We start from the raw sequence: 14654 nt of genomic DNA on the forward strand, positions 1-14654 counted from the left end.
TCCCATTATTTTTCTCCTCCTACAACATGATGGGAGTCTGAGGAGCTACCAGGTGTGGCATGAGATTTTATGCCAGCAGCACCTTTTAGGTGTCGTAATGGCAGACCCTCCAAATGTCCCTGTTTTTCAGGGACAGTCCTGGATTTACAGAAGCTGTTTCTGTTTCTGATTTGATCCCAGAATGTTCTGCTTTTTCTTAGGATGTCCCTATTTTCATCAGAGGGTATGGAGTTATGCAATCCCCAGCCCAAGGAGATAAGTAACTATACAACCTTTATAAGGCATCTGAAGGCACCCTAGTATAGGGAAGTTTTTTTTAGAATGCTTAATGTTTTTTTAAATGTTTTTGTATATGTTGGAAGCTGCCCAGAGTGGCTGGGGCAACCCGTCAGATGAGCTGGACATAAGTTGTTGTTGATGATGATGGTGAATAGGACGTCCCTATTTTCATCAGAGAAATGTTGGAGGGTATGTAATGGTGCCATAGGGAGGGAGCTGCCTTTTCCCAGTTCAGATTATCTGCCCATGTAGTCCAATCTTGTTTACTCTCTCAGGCTGGGCAGAGTAAACAAGGTTATTCACTACTCTTTGGCTGATCTGTGGCTTTGTTTAAGCAAACGATGCTTGTTTATCTTGGATGGGCCTCATGGCCTTAGATAGCTTCAACTCAGCCAGAGCAATGGAAGGGAAATATATGCTTGGAACATGTCTTAATTTATGTATTTTTATATTTCCCACACCTTCAACACTGATCTTCCCAGGGCAGCTAACTGAATAGGGAAAAAATGAATGTCTAATTTAAAAGTAGTAGTAGTAGTAGTAGTAGTAGTAGTAGTAGTAGTAGAGCATAGAATGAATACAGGAAATTAAAATCACAAACTGAAGCAGGAACAGCCTATGGTAATAGATAGAAAAAAGTATTTACAGGAGCAGGTCCTAAAGGGCTGGAGAAACTGGTTGTTTCATGACTGGATTACTGCAGTGAGCTCTATGTCGGTCTTCTGTCACATTTGGTCTGGAAGTTGCAGTTAGTTCAGAATGCAGCAGAACAACAGGAGGCCTTGTCAGATTATAACACCTGTGCTCTGCAACAGGTTACTGATTTTCAATGGGGTCAAGTTCAGGGTGTTGCTATTAGCATATAAAGCCATTGACAACTTGGGATCAGTTTACCACTCAACCAGTTCTATCGGTGGAACTGGCACGACTAAAGCTGCCACACAATACCCATTCTGCGTTTGTAAGAATTTGATTGTTTAGTACGGCAGCACATGCACTTTAGAGCTCCCTTCCTATTTACATCAAGCAGGAGCCTTCGCTGTGGTCTTTTCAGAGCCTGCTAAAACTAAATCAATTATGTTTTAGACAAGCCTACCCAGAAGCTTAGAAAGCAGAGGTGGTTTTAATCTGTTTTAGTGTATTAACTTTTGTATGTTTTAAAGTAGGGTTGTGATGTTTTCCTTGATTTCAATTGCTTAAAATTTTTGTAAATCACTTTGAGTTTTATGTTGTTGGTTTTTTTACAGTCAAGCAGTGTATCCATTTTATGAAATAAATAAAAATAAATAAATAAAACACAAATGCATCTTAACTGTAAACACCCAGCATCTTAACTGTAAGGAGGTCTCTCGGTTTACCTTTTTAGGGAGGGCATTCCATACAGCAGTAGGGAGGGATGGATGGATGCATAAATTGCAGTTTTTCTCCGTTGCTCATCTCCCCAGCCTTAAGTTTAGTATTCCACATTTTTGGATCAGGTTGTTGTTGGTTTTTTAAAGTCCTCATGAAATTTGTCAGCATTTCGCTGCAAATTTCTCCTGTTGAGTACACCATTTTGCAAGCAATTTCCCCTCCCCCATGTAATACATTTTATATTATTTTCATGGATACATGGCAAGGCTGCCATATTTCATTGACGTAGCTGGAATATGGCAGTTGGAATCAGTGTGTCTGAGCATCTGAAGTCTAGATTTTGTCAAAAATCCTTAAAAATAGTTTCAAAAAATTTGGGCAAAAAAAAAAAAAAAGCTCAACAACTGTTGTGTCCGGATTTTCACTTTTTGAAATATGGCAACCCTAATTATGATTTTTTTAAATGCACACTTACCCCAATCTACACATTATTTGGTTGCAGAACTGCACTGTAAAAATTAGAGAAGTACAAATTTAGAAGGTTGGTTGTGTTTGGGTTCACATATCATTTCAGACCATAAAGAAGGCTGATCACCGAAGAATTGATGCTTTTGAATTATGGTGTTGGAAGAAACTCTTGAGAGTCCCATGGACTGCAAGAAGATCAAACCTATCTATTCTTAAGGAAATCAGCCCTGAGTGCTCACTGGATGGGCAGATCGTGAAGCTGAGGCTCCAATACTGGCCACCTCATGAGAAGAGAAGACTCCCTGGAAAAGACCCTGATGTTGGGAAAGATGGAGGGCACAAGGAGAAGGGGACGACAGAGGACGAGATGGTTGGACAGTGTTCTCGAAGCTACCAGCATGAGTTTGACCAAACTGCGGGAGGCAGTGGAAGACAGGAGTGCCTGGCGTGCTCTGGTCCATGGGGTCATGAAGAGTCGAACACGACTAAACGACTAAACAACAACAACAACAATCATTTCAGAAAGTGTGAATTAGGTAGGTTCGCATGAAAAGCCTAACTGAATTTCTGTGGTCCAAATTGGTGTGTGTGTGTGTGTGTGTGTATTTGCAGGTGTAATTTTCTGCAACATACCATTGATGCAAGAATAGTGCATTGCTGGCGGATTTATATTGGACCAGTCACAAGTTATTCTAAAGCGCAACGAAAGCAGGACAAGAAATAAATTTGAACATCTGCGGTGTAAAAAGTTACAGGGTTTCCTCAGGAAGCTACAGGATATGGGCTGATAGAAAACAAAGCAGTATATCCACATCGAAGTTTCTGCAGGCACAAACAGTATTGAAAGCAGAATCACGTATAACCACCCCAGTACCATCAAGAGCACAAATAATCATAAACGTATAATAATAATAAAAAAGTGTGCCTGGAAGTGGGAGTCCTATATAAATCATCATAAATAGAAGCTACGCTTATGAACCTTTCAGGGCTCCTTTGATACCCTTCTATTGCCTTGAGCCAGCCAGAGTGGTAGGATCACATCAATAATTTTTCATCTGATGGCATCAGACAGCCAGTAAATAGAAGCAAATTGAATACAGGACAGGAATAGATGTAGTTAGGACAAGCTGCCTAAAGCAATGACGGGCACTCCAGGCCAAGATGGATGACTGTTCTGACTCATCTGTCTTTTCTCATCCCTCTCACGGGATGTGCTGCGGAAGGGAAAATGAACCTGTCAAGGTTAGGGGTGAAAAACGAGTTTTGTAGCAGCTGATGTGACTCCTCTGGAAAGATGCATGCGGACTGTTTGTCCAGTTTCCAGCAGCCGGAAGAGCCACATGATAATGGCTCAGTTGTGGAGCCAGCAAGAAACACGATAGCAGAAAGTGGCAGAGGCAGCCACAAGCAAGAATGCTGTTGGAGCTTTGGTGTCTGTTCCTAGCATAGCAATCACTAGTTTATTGCACATCCATCTTGATTTGCTTGCATAAAACTTGTGCGGAGATTAGATTGCATCTGAACTCCGTTGAGCATTTGTTCCGATTTGTTTGCGGGGCGGTTGCATGACAATCAGCATCCATTCTGATATGCTTGCAGGGTATTTGCATATCTTTCTATCAGCCATTCAGTCATCCCTCACACGTAAATGCACTGGCCTGTTACTTTCCTGACTGCAAAATAAATAAATAAATAAAAATTATTCAAAACACTGGATTTCTTGCGCTGGGGAGCAAGAAGCCTTACATCCACTTTTAGTGACACAATCTAAAGTCCTGGTATGCACTTGAATCCCTCTCGCAAAACACCATCGTTCAGGGTAGATAAAATAAAGTTATCCTTCAAGCAGCTCAACTGTGGAACTCACCCAAACTGGAGGCAGTGATGGCCATCAATCTACAAGGCTTTAAAAGAAGATTAGACAAATTCATGGAGGCGAGGGCTATCGAAGGCTACTAGCCGTCTAGGTGGAAATACTTCTGAATACTAATTGCTGGAAACCACAAGAGGGGTGAGTGCTCTTGTGCTCTGGTCCTGCTTGCAATTGGTTTGGCCACTGTGAGAACAGGATGCTGGACTGGATTTGCCGCTGACCTGATCCAGTAGGTCCTTCTTATGTGCGTATATTCTGGAGGCACTCACAGGCATGTGGTTTAGAAAAGTAGTGGAACTTTTATCCTTTCCTTGGCTGGCTGCTCTTGCCTCTCCTACTGGCAATACTGGCTTCACTTCTTAATCCAGCACAAGGAAAAGATCACCTTGCCAATTATCACTCATTAAAGTCACAACAGAACCAAAAAAAGGGGGGGAAAGCTCAGAAATAGGCGCAGGTGGTGGTTCTGCTGGCAAGAGTGGGAAAGATCCAGTTTGCGAGGAGGAACTTTGATTTGAGGGTTAATAGAAGAAGCTACAGGTAGTTGGGGAGGGTAGGTCTCGCAACAACCGCTAGGTATAGCGCACCTGTGAATAGCAATGCTGGAGACAAAACAGTTGAGAGCGGCTGCAGATTTCATGTCTCTCCTGTTGAGGGCTTCCTAGAGATCTGGCTGGACACTATTTGAAACTAGAACTTGATTTGTTCCAGGAGGGTGGGTGTCTCCTTTAAAACCTTGGAGCAATGGGCAGCTGAAACTTGCCAACAGAAGAATAGCAATGGGACACTTCTAGTAGCCTTCCCTTGCAGTGATTTCTTGGACTCTTTTAATGGGGGGTGGGACACCTCAGGCCATGAGGCCTGGAGAGCCACTGCCAGCCAGGGTTGACAATATTGAATGCAGTAGGCTAATGATCTGACCTTGTATAAGGCAGCTTTACATGTTCCTATGATACTGAGTTTTGCTTGCCTGACAGGAGGATAGTAAGTATGTAAGTGTGTGCAGAAGCTACTCTAATCATAATCATAATAATTTTATTATTTCCCCAGCCACTCTGGGCGGCTCCCAACTGAAGACTAAAAACAGAATAAAACTTCAAACATTAAAAACTTCCCTAAACAGGACTGCCTTCAGAATGTCTTCTAAAAGTCAGATAGTTGTTTATTTCCTTGACATCTGATGGGAGGGTGTTCCACAGGGTGGGCGCCACTACCGAAAAGGCCCTTTGCCTGGTTCCATGTAACCTCACTTCTTGCAGGGAGGGAACTGTCAGAAGGCCCGCGACACTGGACCTCAGTGTCCGGGCTGAACGATGGGTATATATATATATATATATATATATATATATATATATATTTCAATTTATATACCAAAAGATACATAATTAAAATACATTATGGAATGTCAATGATAAAAACATACAATAGCAAAAAGCATACTGACAGCCTAATAAAAAAAATAGTCATCATAACAACAGTCCTCCCCCCCCCCCCTTTTTACAGGCCCTAAATGACTCCAACCCTGTATACCTGAAGGAGGTGCTCCACCCATATCGTCCAGCTCAGAGGGTCTTCTAGTGGTTCCCTCATTGCGAGAGGTGAGGTTACAGGGAACCAGGCAGAGGGCCTTTGCAGTAGTGGTGCCTGCCCAGTGGAACACCCTCCCATCAGATGTCAAGGAGATAAACAGCCAGTGCTTTTTTCCTTTAAAAAATGCTTAGGGGTACTCTCATTTTGACTCAAGGAAATCACCATTTTATATTTCAAATCAGGAAAAATAAATATAGTAAAGTACAAAGATTCACAAAATGTTTAGGGGTATGTGTATCCCTGAGTCCCCGCCCCCGAAAAAAAGCACTGTAAACAGCTATGTGATTTTTAGAAGACATCTGAAGGCAGCTCTGTTTAAGGAAGATTTTAGTGTGTGATGTTGTATTGCGTTTTTACTATAGTGGTACCTCGGGTTACAGACGCTTCAGGTTACAGACTCCACTAGCCCAGAAATAGTACCTCGGGTTAAGAACTTTGCTTCAGGATGAGAACAGAAATCGTGTGGCGGTGCAGCTGCAGTGGGAGGCCCCATTAGCTGGTACCTCAGGTTAAGAACAGTTTCAGGTTAAGAACGGACCTCCGGAACAAATTAAGTTCTTAACCTGAGGTACCACTGTATTTTTGTATGGGAGCTGCCCAGTCAGATAGATGGCGTAATAATAATAATAATAATAATAGTTAATAGTCATAGGCCTGGGTAAAGAGGAATGTTTTGCCTGGTGCCTAAAGACATGTAATGAAGGCGCCAGGTGAGCCTCTCTGTGGAGAGCATTCCACAATTGGGGAGCCACCACAGAAAAGGCCCGTTTTCTTGTTGCCACCCTCTGAACCTCTGTGGGATGGAGGATATAGAGAAGGGCCTCAGATGACAAGCACAGGGTCTGGGTTGGTTCGTATGGGGAGAGGCGATGCTTAAGGTGTTGCAGTCCTGAGCCATGTAAGGCTATACTATACAAAGGTAATTTTTTTAAGTTGCTCCACTTCCTTTTGCCTCTGGCACGTGGCTTCCTGAAAGTTGCCCAGAAGGAAGTGCAGCCCTCAGGCTGAAAAGGGTTTCCCATCCCTGCGCTTATAAGACTGTGCTTTTCAGCTTGGATGGACTCTTGACTCCAGCAAAACTTTGGCAGGAAGCAAAGGAAATGCATCATCAAGGAGGTGGCATTTGCTACCAAGAAGCGCCCACCTCTGCAGGGCTTTTCATAGGGCAGGGGAAGTGGGTAATCTTTACACAGTAACATCCTGTGAAGCGGAAATGCTGGTTTGCATTTTGCATATACAAAAAAGAAAATAAAAAATGGTACCATCTATTTTTCTGTCCATTCCATTCAGTCCGGGCCAAACTCATTGTTAACTTCAGAGAGTCGTTGACGTCACGACATTTCATTTCTACCCCAGGTTCTCCCAGCCAAACCAAACAGTAATGAACTGTCTGATCTAGTCCAAACATTTGTTAAGGGCTACCTGTTCAAGCGACGATAGAATGGAAGCGTAAAAGGATGGTGGTGCATTAGGATGACAAACTGTCACTGCGATAGATGGATGACTGGGATGATGAGAATCTCTTGCAAAATGATAACATATTGATCCTGCAGAGATAGATGGGTGGAGAGGATATAAAGGAGGGTCCAAGCACGCAGGCCGCTGCGAGATCCTCACAGTTTGGCCAAGCTGCAAAGGGGGACAATGAAGATGCAGTTCCAGATTCTGGCGTATGTCATGGTAGCGCTTTCATCTACCTGCTGCGTAGCGGCCTATCCTGTTTACCCAGACATTGAGGCCATGCAAGGTAAGAAACAATCTTGATTATGATTTGGGGTGGAAGTTGGTCAGTGCTGTTGTGATGGTTTCATGCTAGGCTACAAATGCATGTCAATATAAGCAGAGCATTGCTAGATCAGACCAAGGCCCATCTTGGCCTTCCCTAATCTGGTGCCTTCCATAAGTTATCAGGCTCTAACTCTCTTAACATGGTCAATGGGAGTTGTAGTCCAAAAGTCCAGTGGTTGTACTCCAATGGTCCGGGATGATGGGAGTTGTAGTCTTTCTGGAGAGCACCAGATTAAGGAACTTCTGATGTATCTGTTCTGCTTCCCATAGTGGAAAAGTTACAAGCACGCATGTTTTTAAATGTTCTGTCCAGATTTTGTACCTACGGATTTTAACTTGGTGGATAACGCTGTCGGATTCATACCTGATGATGCAGCTTCTTTTGGACTTCGTCCATCCCGGAATCTGAATGCAGCTCACTCTGCCCTGGAAGAAGGAATTAATCAGGTCCAGAAAAGTAGACAATGGAACGGTTAGTGTGGGTACATGATTTTGGGGCACTTCCTGATGGGTTGTTCATTCACACAAAATGTGGTTATCGCCCCACACTTTTCTAGTTCAATCATCCCATCACTTTTCTAACCACAGGGAGTCCAATAAGAAAAATGACAGAAAATGGTGATGGAAAGTGCAGGATTACATCCGCTAGCTGGCATCGTCGTATAACCTCTGCACAAATGTATCTGCATGAATGCTAAATAATCAACTGGTCTAAAAAACCCCTTAAAATATCCTCTTTTACTGTACTCCTCCTCCCCATCAGCTCTGCATCATATCAATGAATACTGGAATTAGGCTAGTAAGATACTCCCTTAATTCTTTTTTTCTTTTTCTTTTTTGCTATCTCCGAATTATTTTTATTAATTTTCCAAATTATTACAAATCAAACCAAATTAATTAAATTTAATACAGTTTCTTAAAATCAGGTTTCCGGCTCCTGTTCCAAACGCATGACCATCATCGTTTCCTCACATTGCCTCATGGTTTCTTATTTGGAGTCCTGTTGACACCCTTCACATGAAGTTAAACCATTATTCCATCTCGCTACTTTTTTCACCTTACAAAAAGCACCTACGTTACATTTTATAAATAAGTAACCCATTTCACATGTGTAGTCCTTCATATACGTTGTTCTTCCAAACCTGGGAGGGTTAATTACTGTCTTCCATTGTTCTTTGCAGTGTTTATCTGGATGGTATAAGGTCACATTCCATTCCTTCCGCTGTTTGCCGACTAGCATAGGAGCTGCAGCCATAAATAACTCACAGAATGCATATCCAGTTAGGATTTGTTCAGAAAGAATGGGTGCATCATAGAATCATAGAATTATAGATTCCAATGCTTATCTTGGTTACCTGGGGCATTAACTGTCAGACCAGATAGGTCCTGCCCCTTCATTGTTTGTGATGTCCAGAATGTGTTCATTTGTCCTTCTCAGCAAATGATGCTCATTCCAGTTCTCAGTTACGGACTGAGATTACCGGTAGTTCCTCCTTAAAAACTTGCTTCCAACAATAGTGTGCGCTTGACATTTTCTTCATTTTGCTTTCCAAATTACCAACTGGCATTGCCTGCCTCCCCTTTCTTCCTTCCTTTCTGCTTGAAAAATAACTGCGCGGCAAAAGCTCAGCTTCTTTCTGACTGTTTGTGGGGCCGTTTCCAGATGTATTTTGTCATTGCAGGAGGCAAGGAGTCACTGCAAGATGACAGTGCCGATAACCTGGTGAGTGTCAAAGACATGCCCTCCCAACTTTTCACAGATTAATGTAGGACACTCTTGTATACGTAAAACATCTCTACCCTCAGCAAATGTGATGCTTTGCATGCAAAAGGTCCCAGGTTAAATCCCCAGCACCTCCACATGGGACTGGGAAAAGCTCCTGTCCTGAAACCTTGGAGATACACTGCCAGTCAGTGCAAACAGTACTAAACTAGATGGACCAGTGGTCTAACTTAATATAAAGCAGCTTCTATGCTGCTAGATGTTGCCTCTACTATAACCCATTTACCTTTTCAGCCTCCAATGCCTGTATTCATCCACTCTACCTCTTTTCTCTGGAACTCCCAAACCTTCATGTTTTTAATAGAGTATCCACATGTGGATAGCATTCATTCAGTGCATTTAGAGAATTCAGTTCCCAAAACGACATGGGAACCAAAACACAGCCATCCTTTGCAATATGCACACCTCTGAATTTTGCAATGCATTTTCCCAATCAAATAATGTGTACAGAAATGCAGATACCAGCATAAAATGTGCATTAAAATGCATATATTGTGAAAATAACATACAAAACCACATTCTATTGGGGGGGGGGCTTTGCAAAATTGCTTATAAAAATGTGTATATTAACAGAACCTGTCTGTAACATGTTGATTAATTTTCATGAGGACTTAAAAAAAATCGCAAACTGATGTGAAAATGTGGGGAACTGAAAGTATAATTGGCATAACAAGTAATATCAAGAAATCAAAACCAACAGATTTGCCCACCCCTAACCCAGAGAATCAGATTTTTTTTTGGTACAGTTCTTATGTGTGTCTGTTCCTCCCTTTTCTGACACGCCTTTCTATATCACTGACATCTGATTGGTAGTATAAAAATGCATGTCAGAGTATGAAACGTAGAAATGTGTATTTTGAGAGAAAATGGGTTAAAAACACATATGTAAATATGAACTTCCCAGGCAGATTTGAGGGGAGAATTGCAATATTATGTGGTACAGAGACAGAACAGTCTTATGAATGAATACACACAAACCAGACATGGACTACCAGTGGACTGATTTCTCCATCTTCAATTTTCAGGTAGAAGATATCAAAGCCATTCTGTGGAAGCTGGCAGCAGCAGACAAGTTCCACAGCCAGGCCTTTGTCAAAGCAGACCAGTCTCCTCAGAAGCCAAGCAAGAGAGGTGAGATGCCTCTGGATCTCAGTAACGTGGTTGAAAGGAGAACTTGAGCTGCTTTCTAAAATATGCAGGTGGTAGAATTCTGGGTCATGTACTGGTGTAAGGTCCCTGGGCAGAGACCTCATAGAATTCTCAAATAGGGTTGGAGAAGAATTTCAATTCAGTTTTCATTTAAAGGTGAATCTACCTAATTTGCTCTTTTAATAATAATAATCAGTCCTTTTTTTCTGGGGGGATGCAGGGGTACACATACCCCTAAACATTTTGTGAATCTAAGTTTGGCCTCATTGAGGGGCAGTATTTCAATATGAGTAGGAAAATGAGAGTACCCCTAAACATTTTTTTAAGAAAAAAGCACTGATAACAACAACAAATTTATTAAATTGTTTTTTGAAAAAATATGAAAAAATATTGATATAAGCATATACAAAATACAGTAAAAGTAATAAGTTGCTTTCAAGTTTTCCTCCCTATTGTAGCTTCATTTTACTTTTTCTATTTCTACATGCATTTGTATTGGTTATCCTAATTTGCTCTTTCTGAAACAATACGAGAACCCGGTAACATTTAAAGGACACCACATGGCCCACCCCTGAGCTAAATGCATAGGGGAAAACAAGATGAATGTTATTTACACAATAGTGGTTTTTTTTTTTAAAAAAAAGCAGATTGAGGGGTTGGTGGGATCTGGACCGGGGCAAAGGCTAGGGACAGGAAAGACATTAATACCTATATGAATATTGTAGTGTAGTTCCCCAGCCAAGTAATGTATACAAAAATGCATACGTTGGAATAAAATGTGCATCAGATGGGTAGATTGGTGAAAATAATGGATAATAATGCAATTACATTATGGAAGACCACGTTGCAGAAAGTGTGAAAGGCAAAAACTGCATGCAAAAATGTGTGTATTAAAAGAAATTCGCACTAAAATACTGATAAATTTACATGAGTTTCTTTTTTTAAAAAAAACAACCCAACTGTTATGGAAATGTGGAGTCTGGAAAAATGAGAAACTGAGATAAACTGAAACTGACAGCTCTGCCCATCCCTAACAAAAGGTTAAAGCCTCTCCCCATACTGAGGTCGTGACACCAACCATCCCCAACACCACAACTCAGCACACATTTTTGTATGAATACTGTCACATGAAGTGAGCAGTTAGTGAAGTGTTTTGCTGGTGCTGGGACGTGGGTGGTGCTGTGGTCTAAACCACTGAGCCTAGGGCTTGCCGATCAGAAGGCCAACGGTTTGAATCCCCGCAATGGAGTGAGCTCCAGTTGCTCGGTCCCAGCTCCTGCCAACCTAGCAGTTTGAAAGCACCTCAAAGTGCAAGTAGATAAATAGGTACCGCTCTGGCGGGAAGGTAAACAGCGTTTCCGTTTGCTGCTCTGGTTTCACCAGAAGTGGCTTAGTCATGCTGGCCACATGACCTGGAAGCTGTCTGCGGACAAACGCCGGCTCCCTTGGCCTATAGAGCGAGTTGAGTGCCGCAACCCCAGAGTCGCTTGCAATTGGACTTAAGTGTCAGGGGTCCTTTACCTTTACCTTTTGCTGGTGCTATGTATTTGGCCTGTGCTGTTCAATTTTAACCACAGGCTTAGCCACACATACCCACTTCTTTAGGTCAATTTGCGGTTCATAGACAAGTTAGTGCATCCCAAAATAAGAGCAGTGTTTCTTGCCATTAATTGTGGTGACTTCTTCCTTCCTGCCCTCCCTTTCACTTTTCTTTGCCAGCTTGTTTCTGGAAGTACTGTGTTACCAACTGAAGGCCAGGATCCGACTGCTCTTCTCTGCGCATGCGTGCCCGTCTCCCCAAATGCCTCCCAGAGACTGCCTTCAAACCCAGTCTGTCCAGAATGTGGGCTCCTTGCTTACAGCTGCGCTTCAATGCACCGGTTAACCTTGAATCATGCCATGCCATTTTGGTTATGCAGAAGAATTTGCTTTGCCTTGCAGATAGAATACTTCATATCACCACAACAGCCCCATGGTGGAGAACAGAAACCAGTTCTGATACAGCTGCTGGCTTTGTTCATGGCATAGCAGATGAGGAAAAGAGAGACAGCTCAAGGAAAGAGCTTGCACCTTTGTTAAACCGGGTGGGGCAGGTGTGGAAGAGTCTGTTCTTCCAAAGCTCAAAGCCTAAACTCACCAAAGCACATTGCCCTCCAGATGGTGCTGAACTACAACTCCCATCAGCACCAGCCAGCGTGGCCAACGTTGAAGGATGGTGGGAGTTGGAGTCCAATAACAACTGGGAGGCCACTGGTTCCCCACTCCTGCTTGGGCAGCAGGTGAATTAAACTGGGCCTTGGATTGGCTTAAAATCAGATTCCATCATGAATAAACTTTATTCCTGAAGTCAAAACACAACAGCCTGTGTTGGCTGTTGTGTGAAGCTCCCACAAAGGCAAACCCCTTCCAGTTAGCAGACTTCAGAAAAAAGCACCGGAGGAAGAACAGCAAGTTGCAAGATGCCTATTTTTATGTATTTATTTTATATATTTATTTGCTGCTTAATCCACAAAAAAACCATAGGCTGTTTTCATAAAAGCAATGTAAAATATTCATCAGAAAAAGCAAACTTTAAAATGGAGTAGGCATAACATTTATCAGAATAAAACCAGCAGTTTTTAAAATTAATAAAATTACATGCATATAAATTATTAATACCATTAAGATAGTGACATTGGGATGAATGGCCTCTGCAATGTTTAGCACTGCTTGGATGCAAGCAGACACCACTTCATAAAATAACAATGGGGTGTATCCAGTACTAGTTCTAATCAGGGTAGCTCCATTGAAGTTACTAGACATAACTATGTTAGGCTCATTCATTTCCATGGATGTACTCTGAATAGACCTTAGTTGGATACAACCTAATTGTTTTAAGACTGCCTTGAAAATAAGCCCACAAAATTTATTAGTCTGCAGAGCTGTATTCTTTACCCTTCTAGAGGCTGGCAGAGAAGAAAGAGAGCGAGCTCCCTCTTTCAGCAACCCATGGCATTTCTATTCTGGCTGTAAAGGAAATGTGTGTTCTTTCCTCTGGCAGGCCAATTGTATGCTTGACACAGAGGAGGAGTTGGAGGTGTGTTTTGTACCACCTCTTCCTCCCCTAACCTGCTTACTAATTTCTTATTGCAATGGTGGGGTTTCGGTATCAATTAGATTCAATTCACATTAAAAGTCAAACCTATCTAATATGCACTTTCTCTGAAAAGAAATACAACCAACCTTCAAAAGCCACGTTTCTCTGAATTTTGCAGTCCAGTTCTCCAGGGTACATAAATGCCTATATTAGGGCATAATGTGCATAGAAATGCATATATCGGTGAAAATAAAATGCAAATAGGCATAATAAAGGGGGAAGTTGCTTCATATAAAATTTGTATACACAAATGGGCATATTAGGATAAATCCTCACTAAAATGCTGGTGGGTTTTCATGTTAAAAAAACAATAATACAAACTTAATGTGGAAATACAGAGAACTGAACTGAAGATTTGGGGGGTGGGGTGAATGAGAAACTGAAGTTGATAAGATTCATCTATTCTTAATTGCAAGTGATGGTTTGTTCCCCAAGTGCTGCAAGGCGTCTGCCATAGAATGCTTACTCACCTGGGGAGCAAGTAAAGTCATAGTCTCTCCCATTTGACCACTGTGGGTAATGATGCCAGTCTATAGGCCCTGCTGTGTAAGGGAGTGAAGATCTCATGCCCTGTTCCCCACCCCCACAACTGTTTAGGCTGGGGTGATTATCCAAAGCAAGACCCCAAACAGTAATGATTTTGGACAACATATTCCCTCATCCTGTATCCTTCTGCATTAATATGACCTACTTCATTGACCCCCATGACAGCAAGCCTGTGTTGTCTTTCCTTGTTGTACTGATTAAAATCTTTCTGTATTTATTACTGGGATTATTGTCTTTTCGTTTGCATTGCTGCCTGTTTCCATGGTCTTGCCTTCAGCTAATTTTGGTTGTGCAATGCTCAATAAAGAACTGGCTATAATCTAACCTCTGCACAAACTGTGTACAAGCAAATCAGGATGAATGCTCAAATAAACCAGTCATTTATAGGGGCCGTAATGGGGAGGCTGAACTTAAGTGTTATTTGGACCACTATATTTATCACAGTGGGGCAGGAACATGGATGCCAGTAGGAATTGTTCTGCATAGAAACAATTGCAAGGCCGTGAACTGACTGTGTGAAACTTTCTTCATGCTGCACATACATGCCAAAAAGAATCTGAAAAAAACCTACTAACAACTGTGCCGGCTTAAGTACATGGAGAAGACTGTAGTGGGAATTTCCACAGAACTGTGCTTTAATAGCCAATAAACCAAATGTCAAAATATAAAGAATTTTATGTAGGGGAGGG

General features: G+C 41.9%; 1 protein-coding gene across 2 annotated transcripts; it reads left to right on the top strand.

Annotated features, from left to right (window-relative positions):
- The first annotated feature begins 4101 nt into the window (after positions 1-4101).
- Positions 4102-14182, top strand: LOC308468245 (uncharacterized protein). 2 transcript variants are annotated; one of them, XM_080990274.1, is made up of 6 exons: positions 4102-4688; positions 7117-7310; positions 7665-7823; positions 9034-9074; positions 10160-10265; positions 12003-14182. In XM_080990274.1, exons 2-6 carry the CDS (start codon positions 7208-7210, stop codon positions 12032-12034), a joined length of 441 nt encoding a protein of 146 aa, XP_080846400.1. In that variant the 5' UTR covers positions 4102-4688; positions 7117-7207; the 3' UTR covers positions 12035-14182. The 2 variants fall into 2 exon arrangements, with proteins under 2 accessions (XP_080846400.1, XP_080846399.1); XM_080990273.1 differs by lacking the exon at positions 4102-4688 and having other exon boundaries at positions 6286-7310.
- The last annotated feature ends 472 nt before the right edge of the window (positions 14183-14654 follow it).

The sequence above is a fragment of the Podarcis pityusensis genome (genome assembly GCF_964106645.2).
Source record: "Podarcis pityusensis genome assembly, chromosome: Z".
NCBI lineage: Eukaryota > Metazoa > Chordata > Lepidosauria > Squamata > Lacertidae > Podarcis > Podarcis pityusensis.

Excerpts from the sequence above, each read along its gene's own strand:
- LOC308468245 (XM_080990274.1), top strand. The coding sequence starts at position 7,208 with ATGAAGATGCAGTTCCAGATTCTGGCGTATGTCATGGTAGCGCTTTCA. Across the intron at positions 7,824-9,033 it reads GAAAAGTAGACAATGGAACG|GAGGCAAGGAGTCACTGCAA; the intron begins GTTAGTGTGGGT and ends TTGTCATTGCAG. Across the intron at positions 10,266-12,002 it reads TCAGAAGCCAAGCAAGAGAG|CTTGTTTCTGGAAGTACTGT; the intron begins GTGAGATGCCTC and ends TTTCTTTGCCAG.